The sequence below is a fragment of the Pleurodeles waltl genome, chromosome 12, assembly GCF_031143425.1.
Source record: "Pleurodeles waltl isolate 20211129_DDA chromosome 12, aPleWal1.hap1.20221129, whole genome shotgun sequence".
NCBI lineage: Eukaryota > Metazoa > Chordata > Amphibia > Caudata > Salamandridae > Pleurodeles > Pleurodeles waltl.
In genome coordinates, this window is record NC_090451.1 from 558,370,669 (window position 1) to 558,384,749 (window position 14,081).

General features: G+C 44.5%; 1 protein-coding gene across 3 annotated transcripts in view; it reads right to left on the minus strand.

Annotated features, from left to right (window-relative positions):
- WDR59 (WD repeat domain 59) overlaps positions 1–14,081 on the minus strand; it is an 813,082-nt gene that overhangs the window by 718,430 nt on the left and 80,571 nt on the right. For all 3 annotated transcript variants that reach the window (XR_011199955.1, XM_069217643.1, XM_069217642.1), the window contains exon 3: positions 1,916–2,051. Coding sequence is in view for 2 of the 3 variants with exons in the window: in XM_069217643.1 (XP_069073744.1) it covers positions 1,916–2,051 (136 nt within the window). In the remaining variant the exon portion in view is untranslated. The remainder of the gene's footprint in view (positions 1–1,915; positions 2,052–14,081) is intronic.

A 14,081-nucleotide genomic window follows, 5' to 3' on the forward strand; every position in this document is an offset into this window, starting at 1 on the left:
AACAAACTTCCAAAAGAGCTCAGAGGGACCAATTCAAATCAAACTATTGAATGAACTCATCAGGGGTAAGAAGCATTATAGTAATGCTACAATACTAGACAAGTATGAATTTGCAAGGGTTGTGATAACATCACTTGCCATTAGGGATGAATTATAGTGGGTGTATTTGGGCATTCATCAATGCCCTTTAAACAAACTACAGAGGTTACAAAATGCAGCGTTGAGTCTCCTCAAAAGAATTCTGAAGTTTAATTCAGTCTCTGATGCACTAGTGGAGCTCCACTGGCTTCCAGGGAAAAAGCAAGCACAAACCTCTCCACGGTATAGGTCTGGAGTATTTGAAGAAGAAATTCTTACTGTACACTCCAAGATGTCTGCGTTCTGCGGCTTCCAAAACAGTCATAGTCCCTAAAATTCACAAAGTCTACTCCACCTGTCAACTTTGGAATCGACTGCCCTGGCATCTTAGCTATCAGTCAAATCTAACCTGTTCCAGGAAACATCTTAAATCCTGGTGGCTCTTTTCTCTTCCTCTATAGTTTTCCATAAATATTTCTATCTTAGTACAGTAGCTCGCAGACACTAGTGCCAAGACACACATGGACATTTGATGTACTTTTTAAGTATATCAAATCAAATCAAATCAAAAGAGAGGGCAGCAAAGAAGTGAAAAGCAGGGGTGCACAAGGTTGTATACAGAACTGGGGCATGGTTGGACAAGCAAAGGGACACACAGAGAGTTGCAAAAAGCACAGAGGCACAGCAGGTGAGTGAAACGAATAGTAGGGAAGATCTGAGTGAACAGCCATGGCAGTGCAGGGGATAAGTGAAGAGTATGGAACGCAGAAAATGAGTGAAGGGCAATGGGACTGTGTAATTAAGATTGTGACTTAAGATTGCATTAGCAAATAGGAATAAGTTAAGAATGTTGAGTATGCGGAGGGTGAGAGAAAATCGTTGCTAAGAAGGGGATAATTGAGGATTGTGGAACGCAACCAATGCAAGAACTTGTAAAAGCAGCAGGTGAGGGAGGTACATGAGGGAAAGAGGACTGAGAAAGAGTGTAGAGGAAGCATGGGCAAGTGAAGAGTATGTGAATATGAGATCCAATTGGGAGCACAGACCATTTGAGAAGTGAGGGAAAAGTGTGAGAGAGAAAAAGGCAAGTACATATGGGAAAAGAGGTGGGCTGAAAAGCAGAGAGGACAAATCCTAGCGAGATGCAAGCTAAGTGAAAAGCAACGGAAAACATGGAACAAGAGAAGAGAACATTCAGTAAGTGAGAATAATAAGAGCCTGAAAAGCACTAAGACACTAGGTAAGTGTACGTGAACATAGGGCACAATTGAAAACTATGGGAGTTTTGGTGAGTAAAAAAAAAAAAAGCATTAATTGAAAAAGTTGTGTGAATACGTTAGTCAAGAACATGCAAGGGTGAGTGCGGTTCAAGTGGTGAAGTGAGTGTGAACAGAATAGATAAAAGCAAATGTAAAGCAAAGAGGAGAAAGAAGTGCAACTGTAAAGTAAAGGGGAGCAGCAACGCAGAAAATGTTTCTTCAGGAGGTAGAAAACTGCAAAAGCAGAGGGACAGTGAGTAGAATATGAGATATGAGGGTAAGCAGAGTGTAGGGGTATATCAAGTGGTCACAGAGCACAGCAGGTGGAGAGCTGTTTCTGGGTCTGCCCAAAACCTGCACGAGAGTGGGAGACAATAGGGTCTGGACTGGAAGCAAGCAGGCTAGGAGTTAAAAGACAGGAGGTTACAGAAAGAGCACCAGGAACATATGGGGGAGGTGGTGAGGGCAGTCAGTGAAAGAGCAGAAAACATGGTGAAGTAAGACTGAGATGAGAAAGAAGGACATAAGTGTAGAAGAAAGTGAGGTATAGACTAAGTGGAGGAGATCTGCAAATTTACTGAGGCTGCAAAGTAGTAGGCACAGCACTCATGTGGGTTCCACTGCACTGCCCCAATATCCCACTTGCTCTGGCGTGCGATCTTGCGGTGCCCCTCTGTAGGCACATCCAGATTCACAATGTACAGAAACCGGCGGCTGCAAGAAGAAGAAACACAAATTACCAAAGCTGGCAAAGAACTCAGGAAATAGCAAGTGTTCGTAATTAAATACATTTTTAACCGCAATAAGACTAAAATGTGCATTCTACACACCTTAAAACATTTTTTAACGTTTTGTTCTTAATATCTGGAAGCAGGTTTTAATGACACTGTGGATGACTGTTTTAGTATGTGTAGAGTCCATCTTGTTTCGTTCATGTCCTGTGATATTCAATGAGGCCTGTAGAATGTGTGCAGAAGTCAGATGACCTCAGATAAACTAATGTACCCAGTGGAATAGCTTGTAAGGCAAGGCTTGCTCAAAACCATCTCATGCGACATGCATTGCTTCAGTCACTCAGCAACAGTCATTTTGATGGTCACACATAGCTAAGGCCAAGGTCATGTGTCCCACTGGTCAGTTATTGTGTAAACCCACGTACTGAGGCATTTGATGATCCCAACCACCAGGATATAGAGACACCTTACCTGGTGCCCTGTTGTATCAGACCGGTATCACAAGATGTTATTTCACTGTGATTGGCTGTATGCATAAGGTTTGTGTAATTCTTGCATCCTGTGGTCAGCAACACATCATGTATTTGCTCATAATGTTGGGCAAATATTATTTTCCATAGCATGATTAGATTTGGGGTTTTCATGTATAAAGGACCTGGTGAAAGTTCCGTAAATTGGAAATGCAGAAAACTTGCTCATGTTCCCGTGACTTAGGTATAAATGTTGCCAATTAAACTTTAATTTAGCTTCCACATTGGGTTTAGAGAACAAAGTCCTAGACTCGGTGACCTGTTCGAACGCCGGACACGTTTCTGTGAGTTTTGGCCTCCCTTTGCTCTGGATGAGTGAACAGACAAAGCCCTGGAGCTCCTCGGTGACAGTTCTGCCTTTCCTACCAGTGTGGCGTGACATCTGTCTTTTGCATCTCTACACTTCTCCACAGGGAACAACTGTTCTTGTCAGTGTTCCCACTGCAACAGCCCTAGTAGTTACCTGCTCTTACAGTTTATCATATTATATTTGGACACTGCATGTTTAATACCCAGCAGCTCCTCAGGATAGCCTGCTCTTGTTCTATTATTTATGTTATTTTTGGGATGATTATGATGCTTCATGTGAAGTAGTGCAGGGCAGAGAAACACGAATGTGAAGCAGTGCGGGCAGGAAACTCTCCACTGCTGGTCTCCTCTGTCTACCTCCTGCCTTACTTGTACCGAGGGTTTGCCTGGCGGTTGAGTGTCACTAGGTCCTGGATGCCTGTAGGGTCTTCGATTGAAACTAGGGGTTCTACCTGGTTACAAGAGGAGGGTGAACTAGGATTTTGAGTTGAGCGATCCCAAGATTAATGCATGCAAATTGTTGGTTTACATGACCTGTTAAGGTCACTGGGTCTCAAGGCATAATGCCTGATGGTTGAGTGTCACACTGCATACCGAGGGGTTTGGCCTGGTGGTTGGGTGCTTCACTGCATAACCGAGGTTTGGTTATAACCAGGTGTTCATCATTTTTTCAGTACCCCTCCTTACTTTCTTGTTGGTTAAGATTTTAGGCGTCATGTAGGTCCTAGAACCAGTGTGTTGTTTATCTTCCTTCTGTTATGTCGTGATAATGCCATTCTGGGTTTTGAATTCTCTGTTGTTCTAATCATATTGGGTTGGTCCCCTAGTATGGATTGCCTTTGTTATGTGTAAGTGGGTTCCTATCAGCCTTGATAGTATTGCTGTTCCTTCTCCCTTTCCCAGAGTATCCCGGGGTACAGATTTATATGTTCCCGGTGTGTGTGTAGGGCACACCTAAGTTGTTAGGGTCAGTTTTCCCCACTTTTCTGTGTGTGCATGCATACCTGACTGAAAGAGGATTCATAACTGTTTGCAAGTGTTCTGTGTGTTTTACCGATGATGGCTTCCAGAGGTTTTTCATGTGAATTCAGCTGCACCTGCCAGCCTCCGGCAGAAAGCAAGATATTTTATACACTGCACTTATTCTGACTTTCCTGACTCTTATTTCAGTGGCAAGGACGCTGAGGAACCAGCACCTACAGCACCATTTTTCTCTAAAGACATTTTCATACTTGTGCTGAATATGTAAGCCTTATGGTGAACTAGTATGACAATAAATTGTCACCAGAATGTTGGTTTGACAGAACACTTTTCTTGCTTTCTAGTAGTAATATTGCAGAGGCCTGAATGTATAGGAGACTATGTAAATGTGATTTTCTCTTGTTATCAATAGGTATGGCCTCAGGGAACTGGTCCCAGAGACATCCGACCGCATCCTTTGCCCAGTGTAGGTGACAATTTTGTTATGCTTTAGGGACAGTTGCTATATCATGAAGTACATGGGGTCAAACAAATGAGTATTGGACAGTAGCAGGGACTGTCCAAGACCTTAATTTGAGCGTATAATTTTGGTTCGTAAAACACTGCACAAAAAGTTAATCTGGTTAACAGGCAGTCTTAAAATGTGGCAAAGGGGGGAAATTGCTGCACCGATCTGTTTTTCTCTCGCAATTTCATGTGCACAGGGTTTGGGAGGCAAGAATGAAAGTGATTTTATGGCACCAAAGAGACCACTGCCCTATGGGTGGGTGCCAGAATTGAATTTGACAACTGTGTTTTCTCAACTAGCGCACAAAGAGCTTGCAAACAGGGACTTTTAAAGAATGAGAATACATTGTACAGCACATTTCAGGCTGCTTTTTGAGGCTTAACATATGCTCATCAAGCGCTCTACAACATTATTCATTAGTATTTCAAAGAAGGTGTAGAGGATCCTTCCTGTGACACATGGTCGCGTCTGGCCTCAGAAATACGATGATATTTATTTGATATCCCCTATGATGGCAACTGCACTTAACTGGCAAAATTTGGAAATGGCTACTAAAATACAAGAGTAGCTTAGGAGTTGAAAGGCACGCGCCATAGTAAAAGGGACTAAAATGAGACTGCAAAACCCCTTCCCATACAAATGCATGCCAGTAAAGCCATAAACGAATGTGCAGAAATTAACTGATTTACGAACTCAAAATTCTGCAATGGCCCCTTATTTGTGGGTTCCCGAATGAGCTGGCTGAATTGCCATTCCTTGCGAGTGACTGGACGGAAGAAATCTCTTCTCTTTTCTACAGTCTCTACGACCACTACATTAGAATTTTGGGCATGTTGTCAGAAGGTAGATTTAGAAACAAGACATGTATTATAAGTATAACGTGCCTTCTAGTGTGTTTTGTTTTACTGCAAGTGAGTTAAAGACATGGGAATCAGCAAAAATTCTGTCTCACCCTCGACAGGCATTGGTCCAAACACAGATGTTAAGAAAATATATTCAAGACCCTAATGACCAAATATTTCATTTACAAAAACAAAAATTAACACTAGCAACTTGGTATCGAGAGAATGAAATAACGGGACCGAAGTGCTCTCCTTGCCTTAGTTCTTAATGGAGAAAGTGAGCTATTCTTCATTTCAAAAACGTTAGGACATTTAGGGTTGGCATAATGCATTTGCATTCATGTAAAAACGTCCATAAAAGAATAGCTGGAATGTGTTTTAAGCTTCAGCTTCTTTACAGTGCTTGCAGTATGACGAAGAAGCAAATGTGCAACATCATGCTTGTAGAAAAGGCGATGCCTGCCACGCCCCAGCCCCCCTAGCCTTGCTGCAACTATTGTGTGTGACAGTTAACAATAGCAAGAAAAAAGTACCTGGCGCAGAACATCTCTTCCTCATGTTTCTACTGCCTTCCTGCACGATGACTGTCCACTCAAAAGACAGACAGCACAGAATTCTCCACTAATGTGAAAAGTGCAATAGCCATAATTCATGCAATGTAAAATGAATTGGTATATTAACAGAATTAAAAGATACAAACACTTTCATGTTAAACTATGTCAGCCGAAATTAACTTCCCCTTTCTATGCTCACCACAGACACTCGGCATTTTTCCCAAACACAAAGCCACAGATTGTCACAATGTCCCTTAACGGGACAAGTAGATTTGTACTTTGGACAGCAGGCAGGATTGGTTAGTGGTTTTAGCGTGAGTTCTTGGTAGTGAATACTGAACAACGAATGCAAAAACTGAATGTTGATGCCTATTAAGTATTTGGATTGCCTTACTTTTAAGATTTGTATGATTTCCAATACAACCTGGATGCAGGAATGTATAAATAAATATTAAGATTGCTGCCGGCCCTCCCCTTTGTGACTCGTGCTTTTAATCACTATCGGACCCCACAGCGCCCGTCGTCGCCCGTCATCGCCTGACCGAGGCTGGGCTGGGCATCTTTATATAGCTGCTGAGAAGGACGTTTTTGATCCAGATTCGTGCTGTACACTTTTGAAGCTGGTAAGGATATGGGGAAACGCAAAGCTGTGGAGGCTCCTGCACATATGTGTGGTCCAAAAAAATCCAAGAAACGCCCAAATAATAAGACCAGTTATTTGGCCAATACGGAAAGTAACACCTTAGAAGACATTGATACTCTAATTGAGGAAGTAGAGGCCATTTTGAGAAGTAATACCAATATTTCCCCTGCAAACTGTGGCGGCTTAGCCAATATGTTATGTTTAAAGAAAAAGGCAGCACTTGTCCAAAATCCCAAGGGAATCTGGTCAAAAGGAAGCAACGCAATTCATAAACATCAGGCTTAACCCTGGTGCCGACCACCACCCAGTGCAGTGGCCTGGACGCATCACTGCGCGATATAGATGGCTCTGCTGCAGGAGAAGAGGCCCTACGTCCCCCTCTAAGCCCTGAGGTCCTGGTGGCCCGAACATTTTGTGCTCTAATCGGTATGGCCCCCTGGCAGAGACTGGGGGGACTTCGTGATACTGCTACTCTTGCACTCATTGTAGCTTCTGTTGATGACGTCTTGACCCACACATCCTTGGGCACAGGAAGGCCGTCAATGCCTTGTAGCAATTCTGAACTGGCATCTGTTCACCAGCAACTGGATGAAGTTAAGAGCCTGGTGTTGATGCTGTTGAATAAAATAACAAGGGAACCTGATCAGATCTGTGGGTGCAGGTGTTCAAGGCTAAGTATGGGTGGGACCTTGCCTGTTTTAGGGGGAACGTCCACAGGCACTTTTGTGCCTGAATTTAGGCTACCAACTGACAGCCATTTCTCAGGGCCTGCTTTTAATCTCCCTTCTATGAGTTCTACCATTTCATCTGCTCCCCAGACTGAAGTAACACGGGTCCCCCATTAGAGGACGGCAGGCGTAAGTGTAGTCTCGACACTAAGGGCAGGAATTATGAGGTGCCCTTTGGGGATTCGGCGACTCTCAACTCTACAGTGGACATGATGCGGAATACTGCTGCCTCGGCTGAGGCTCAGGAACACGTGTGATCTGTGGTCTTCCCTGGACATGACTTGGATATTTTGTCACCTGGTGAAGTTGACCATCTCCTGGCTTCCATTGTGCTGGATGCGATTGGCAATGTCCAAAATGACTTTGACTTTTGAATTTGGTTCCATATGCCGCATAGTGGTTTTTGAAATTGTCATTTCCTACGGCTTGTGTTCACTGAACTTAACGCTTTGGTTGATGCTTTAGTTTAGGTTTTTTTATGCCTCATTTTCGCATTAACTTCGAACCACCTGTGACCGGCAAGGGGAGGGTGTTGTGTAGCTATTTTAGCCATGTTCTGAGCAAGTTGTTTTAGCTAACTAGGCCTGCAGCTGTGCACTGTCATCTGTCTACATTTTATTCAGCATTGCTTTATTTTTCTAGCAATAGCTTCATTTGTGGTGCCGTTTTATTTTTCTCTATCTTATTGTATTTTCGCCTAGGAAAGCATTGCGGTCTTAGTAGGAAATATAGTTCATTTTGTGCTTTCTCCAAGGCTACAGTCAGATAGGGTTGCCGGCAAACGTGGTATGCTGTGTCTCCAGCATTCACAGAAAAACACAGACTCATACGTGGGGACCATTTCTTAGAATGTCAGGTGTTTTTATTATAAAACACCCCTTAGTTCCAAACACGTTAGAGGGAGATTCCAGCCAGATGACCACGATTGTATGCTGATTGCTGCATGCTTCACTACAGCTACCTGCTTAGACGACCGAGCCCTGATCCAGATGGGGACAGTGTCTTTTTAGACCTCAGGCCTCTTTTTCAGGTATGAGTGATGATGTTCTTCCAGGGGGAAACCTGAAGGGCAGATTAAGCTTAGAATGTTGTGCTCATACTTAGTGTAGGTGAGGGGCTATAGATCCACTCCCCTGTTTAGAAAGCATGGTAGGACTGTTCTCGTATTTTAAATTTTTAGTCACATGCCTGCTTCTGTTGTCTTATTATTCTTGTAGCAATGCATCTGCTTTTATCGAAGATGCAGATATTTTAATAAATGCTTATTTAAATATATTCTGCTTCTGTTGTCTTTGCCCGAGTGAAATCTTAGTAACTGAGAGACTGGGATGCAATCTGATGTACCGCAATTCCCTGGGGAGTCTATCTTACCATGAGATCAGTTGTCACAATCATCTCGGTCAGAGATGGGGAGCTGCTAGTTACCCGGAAACCCTAGATGAGGCCGATAGGTGTCACCATGTGTGGAATTGTACTCGGTACCCACAACCTAGGCGATCCTACTGCCCAAATCCAGTAGCCTCGTTACCCTATTGAGAAGAAGACAGTGGTGTTTTTTTCTGTATATGCCCGTCTGCTTGTGTTACGTTTAGGTTGTTTTTATTGTTGGTGGACATTTTCTGGGATACATCTTAATATATCAATTACAGTGATATGGACTGATTTCATGAGTCAGTTGATTGCAAATGTATGCTTTCCATACTGGCCTTGAGTATATAAAATATGTACATTTACGTTTCTCTCTCTCTCTCTCTCTCACTCCCATTAACTATTTTCTGGTTCCCTAGAAAATACATTTTCTTAGATTTGTTAAAGAGAATAAAGATACTTGCATGTGTAATTCAGGCAGGTTAACGTGGGTGGAGTAAGGGGACTGCTTGCTCAAGTAGGGGGACAGCGTTGCTTAATATGGATTTGGGGAAATGAACTCAAGGGTTTGGTAGGATGTAAAGAAAGTGATCTGATGGGAAGGGGATGGAAGAATGAAGAGGATTGTGATTTGGAAACAGAAGATGCAACAGTGGAAATATAAAATGAATACCTACACAGATTATGAAATGACAGTTGGTTATGCACATTCATGGCGATTTGTTTTTTTCGATTCAATCACTTCCTTTCCAAGTATATGTTGCAAATGTTGTGTGATGCAGTTATCAGAGAAAAAATACATTTATCCACTTCCACAATTTAAATGTTATTTCAAATATACCTTGTTCCTCCCCTCCCCCCCCAAGTGATTCACTCAGTGATGACCAGAGAAGGGAATATGTTCCTATCACACGGTTGGACAGGTTTTCCTAATTTTATTATTTAGATGCATTTGCCCCTTAGCACCACTTCAGCCTCGCCAACTAAAGGTACTGGTTCCTAACATAGGACAAGTATGGTTTACAATGATAATGATTGTGCCCTTAATAAATGATATGTGAATGAACACTTATTACCGTCCTTGCCACATATAGTGAAAAGGAATTGTTGGGGGAGTGGTCAACTGCATAACATGTCAGACATGCTTTTCTAGGGTTCCTGCTGTCTGCCTGAGAATTCAGCAACATCCAGCACTACTACTACCTATAAGCAATGGGGATATCAGCAGGGTGTCTGCCTGACCCTGCTGCAGTCTCATGGGGCCCTGTGGACGGCTCAATTAAATGCTGTGGCACAGTGATGGCCCCGGCAGGGCAGCACCAGCTGCTGACGGAGGCTGAGGAGAGGCGTGCCGGCGGGGCTTGTCGCGATTCCCCCGGACTCACATTGAGGGGATCCTGACAAGGAATGCAGGGGCAGTCAGAGTGAGCTAGACTGCGGGCTTCCATAGGGAGGCCTGCCTGCCTGTGAAACTTATTGTGAATGCATCTTTCCTGCAGCACTGAAGGGGATTGATGAACCCACTCCATCCGTCGGTCAGGGCTCAGCTGAGCTCAGTATTTGTGGCTGCTAAGGGGGACCCCTAGAGATAATTGACTTGGTGGTGCCTGAGCCGACTCGATTGCTTGTACTGGCCTGGCCTCTGTGGACTTATACAAGCTGCAATGCCAAGCGGTGAATGGATGGGAACCCTCCCTCCCCCTTGAATCGGACAAACTGCACCCCGGGGCTTCACTGTTGTAGAATGTCCTCTTGCTACCCAAAGTAGAGGGCATTGACAGGCGCCATGGGGCAGGAGGTAGCAAATCCCCACAGAGCAGCCTACACCAATTTGTCTCCTTGTGTCAGTAGACTTCAAGGCCATGTGTCGCTATACTGGGTGTGCAAAGATCCTGACTCAGTCAATGCAGCTGCCAACCTCCTTTGTTGGGACACTCCTGCCATTTCTACACTACAGAATGCTGTTGGGTGGATATAAGAGGAGCTGTTGAAGACGTTGTGGGATATATTATACAGTTGACGCCGCAGCGGGCGGTAATTGGTCCCACCCTCCGCTTGTTGGCTCTCCAGCATTTCTGGAAGGTGCTCAGTACGCTGGCTTCAACTTTAGAACTACTTCTATGGCAAACTAAGACACATCCTGAGCTACCATTATGGGGCGCACCACTGCAACGTGATCCACGTCTCAGCACAAAGATGTATCTCCCCGTCAGGGTCTTACTGTGAACTTCATCTTAGCCCTATCAGAGGATTGTATTCCTCCGACAGAGCTACCTCCCCCTGCTGATAACTTGGATCCGATGCTGAAAAAAATACAAGATCACAGACCGCTATCGAACATCATATAGACTCCATAGCAGCAGATCTAGGTATTTTAAGAGACAACAACTGTAAACTGTCCGACAAGGTCCACTCAGCTGAAACTACACTAACTGAGATGGCTCTTCAAAATGTTGCAAATACTGCCGCCATCTCAGGCCTCCAGCTGTGGATTTAGGTACTACATGAGAGAGCAGAGGATGCAGAGTGGAAGTCACGCTGCAACAATGTGAGGGTAGTAGGGATACAGGAAGGAGTGGAAGGCACTAACCCAATGCTGTTTAATGAAGGCTGGCTAGGGAAGGAGGTGGCCCCAAAGGGTCTTTCTGCCCCATTTGTGTTAGAGAGGGCCCACAGAGTGCCAGTGCACTGCCCACCCCCTGGAGCACCTCCTCGAACTATGGTAGCCAAGATCCAGAATTTTTGAGATTGAGATCATTTTCGTCAAATACCCAGAAAGGCAGTACCTTTCATTGTGAACAATGTTATGGTCTCTCTTTTTCCAGATTACACATGTGAAGTGGAGAGATGCCATCCCTCATTTCAATCAGTGAAGAAACAGCTCCATAGTGAGGGTCTCAGTTATGCTTTGCTGTTCCCGGCTAGGTTGAAGGTTATGCACGACAGACGCTCATTCTTTTTTGATTCTCTGGAGGCTGCTTGGTATTGGCAGAAACATCAATATCTCACGGCTTGTCACCAGCCTCCTTTGGAGTGACACCGGGACCGCACCCGGAGATCATCTCAACAACAGAAACATGAACAGAGGAGGCTGTTGACAGTGGTGCCTTCATCCCAAAAGGCCCTGAAGGCCAGTGAAGCAGCACTGATGACGGTGGCGTCCATGGATACCCGGTCGCATAGATCCTCCTCGTGCTCCTATGTCATGACCCACTCTGATTCAAACACCAGCACTGCGCTCTTTCCTACTGTTACGCCACAGACCACGGACACACTAATTTGAACAGTGCTGGAGCAGTCCCTGCAAGTAATTGTTTGTATGCCAGGTGGTGGTCTCTTCAATATATCCACTTTCAATGCTGCCTTACTTTTATACCTGATGGTCTTCTCTGTCCAGAAGCCTTGTCTTTCCTTACTGGGGGATGTTTTTTCCCACTTGCAGCTCTGAGCATGACCGCTGCACACTATGTGCCTAGGTGTATACAAAAGGCATAGCGCCCTGGCGTAGGTCTATCGTCAGGACGCCTCTATAATTTATTTGCAGGAAATTCATAAAGAGGGTGTCTATAGAGGTGGGGTCAAGGCACACTATTCTAACTAACCTGGTCCGCACCGAGGCCCACATGGGTGTCCTATGGCAGGAAGTTATTAATGACCCTGCGCATCTGCTAGAGTTACAGGAAGTTAGAATACAGCACGCAGATGCGTTAGAGCAACTGTGGTTGTTTGACTACACCACCTACACACATAGGGTGGATGCTCAGGGAGGCAGTACACTTTTAGCATGTATGATTCAACCCTCCAGGTCCCCTATGCCGATACTTAGCATAATCTTGCACACAGGAACACAATGTACCACACAGCTGTCAGTCAATTAAGCATTCTATGAGTATTAAGCTACCTTTTATGAAGCTGGCCCAGTGCCTCCTTTCTGTGCTGGGGGAAGGTTTCTTGAGGGACCTCCAGCTCATTACGGGGCCAAGGTTGACACATATACGATACTGGCAGTGTCTATAATGTCAGAAGAACTGCATGGGGCTATTAGGGAAATGGCACACAATGAACCACCTGGAGTGGATGGACTATCCATAGAATTCTATTCAGCGTTTGCTGCACGTTTAAAGCCATAGCTTGAGAATTTATATTGAACTGGCCCTGACATCAGAGAATTGCAGGCCACATCGGATCACACCCTGGTCATCTCCCCACTGAAACCTGGACATGTACCTGAAGCCTTACCCTCTTATAGACCTCTCTCTCTTCTGACCACGGATTACAACATAATCACCAAGGCCCTAGCACGGAGATTGCTTCCTCTCCTCCCATATTTGATTAATACTTATTGATGTATCCCATAGGAGCATCTCTTTAAATATTAGGCACCTCTATCAAATAATGGAGATTAGATTTACAGCAAGCATTTGACTCGCTAGAATGGGAATATTTATTCTCAGTCTTGGAGAAGTTAAAGCTCCCAGTTGCCTCGTGGGTTAGGGAACTCTATGCTCATCCAATGTCCAGAGCTAAGACAGGGGAATGCAGCTCGCCACCTTACCCTGTGTACCGGGGAATACACCAGGGTTGCCCAATGTCACCATTGTTATTCGTCCTGGCTATGGAACCGGTCACGCAGAGACTGCACCAATATGGAATTGTATGGGGCATAACATGTGGATGTCAATTACATGCGATCTCCCTATATGTGGATGACATGCTAATATATGTACAGGATATTACAATGGACCTCACACATATAGCAGGAACTCTCCAATGGTTTGAAGATCTGTCTGGCTTGCGGGATAAACATACAACATTGCAGGCACTCTTCTTCTGGGGAGCCTTATCTCATGCTGACCTTCAGATATTTAGACATCCACATTTATCAAATCCACCATGATTTGCTGGATGGAAATCTACTGAGGGTGATAACAGCACTGAGAGCCCAGGTAAAATATCTGGGTAACCCTCCCACTATCGGTGGCTAGCCGCTTGGCCCTGGTCAAGATAATGATGCTAACAAATTTGTTGTATTATTTTGTTAATCTCCCCCATCATTATTCCACAAGTGATCTTCAGAACATTGAACTTATTGTTTATACACCTTATCTGGGCCACCGGATACCGTTCTTTAAGTCTCCAAAAACTACAGTTACCCACCGATGAGGGGTGGGGGTCTTAGTGCCCCTGACCTTCATGCATACTATTTAGTGGAACAATTGCAACGGCTCCCTCATTTGCTAGAGGGTATACATCTCCAAAGAAAGAGGTTACACACCAGCGGGATTACGTAGCAGGGAACTGCACGAATTGCTGCTGCCGGGCACATCCTGCGGGCCATACACATTACTGTTATTACTAAACAATATATTGATATACTGGCGCTCTGCTGAGTAGCCATATGCCCCTAACATCGCATGTATGGCCTTTCCACACCATCAAGTGTACTATCCATAGCTAGGCTGGTGCACTGGGAGGAGCATGTAGTGTCTACAGTGGGAGATCTATTTAAGGAGGGAATGCTGATTCCACACCGGGAATTCATAAATT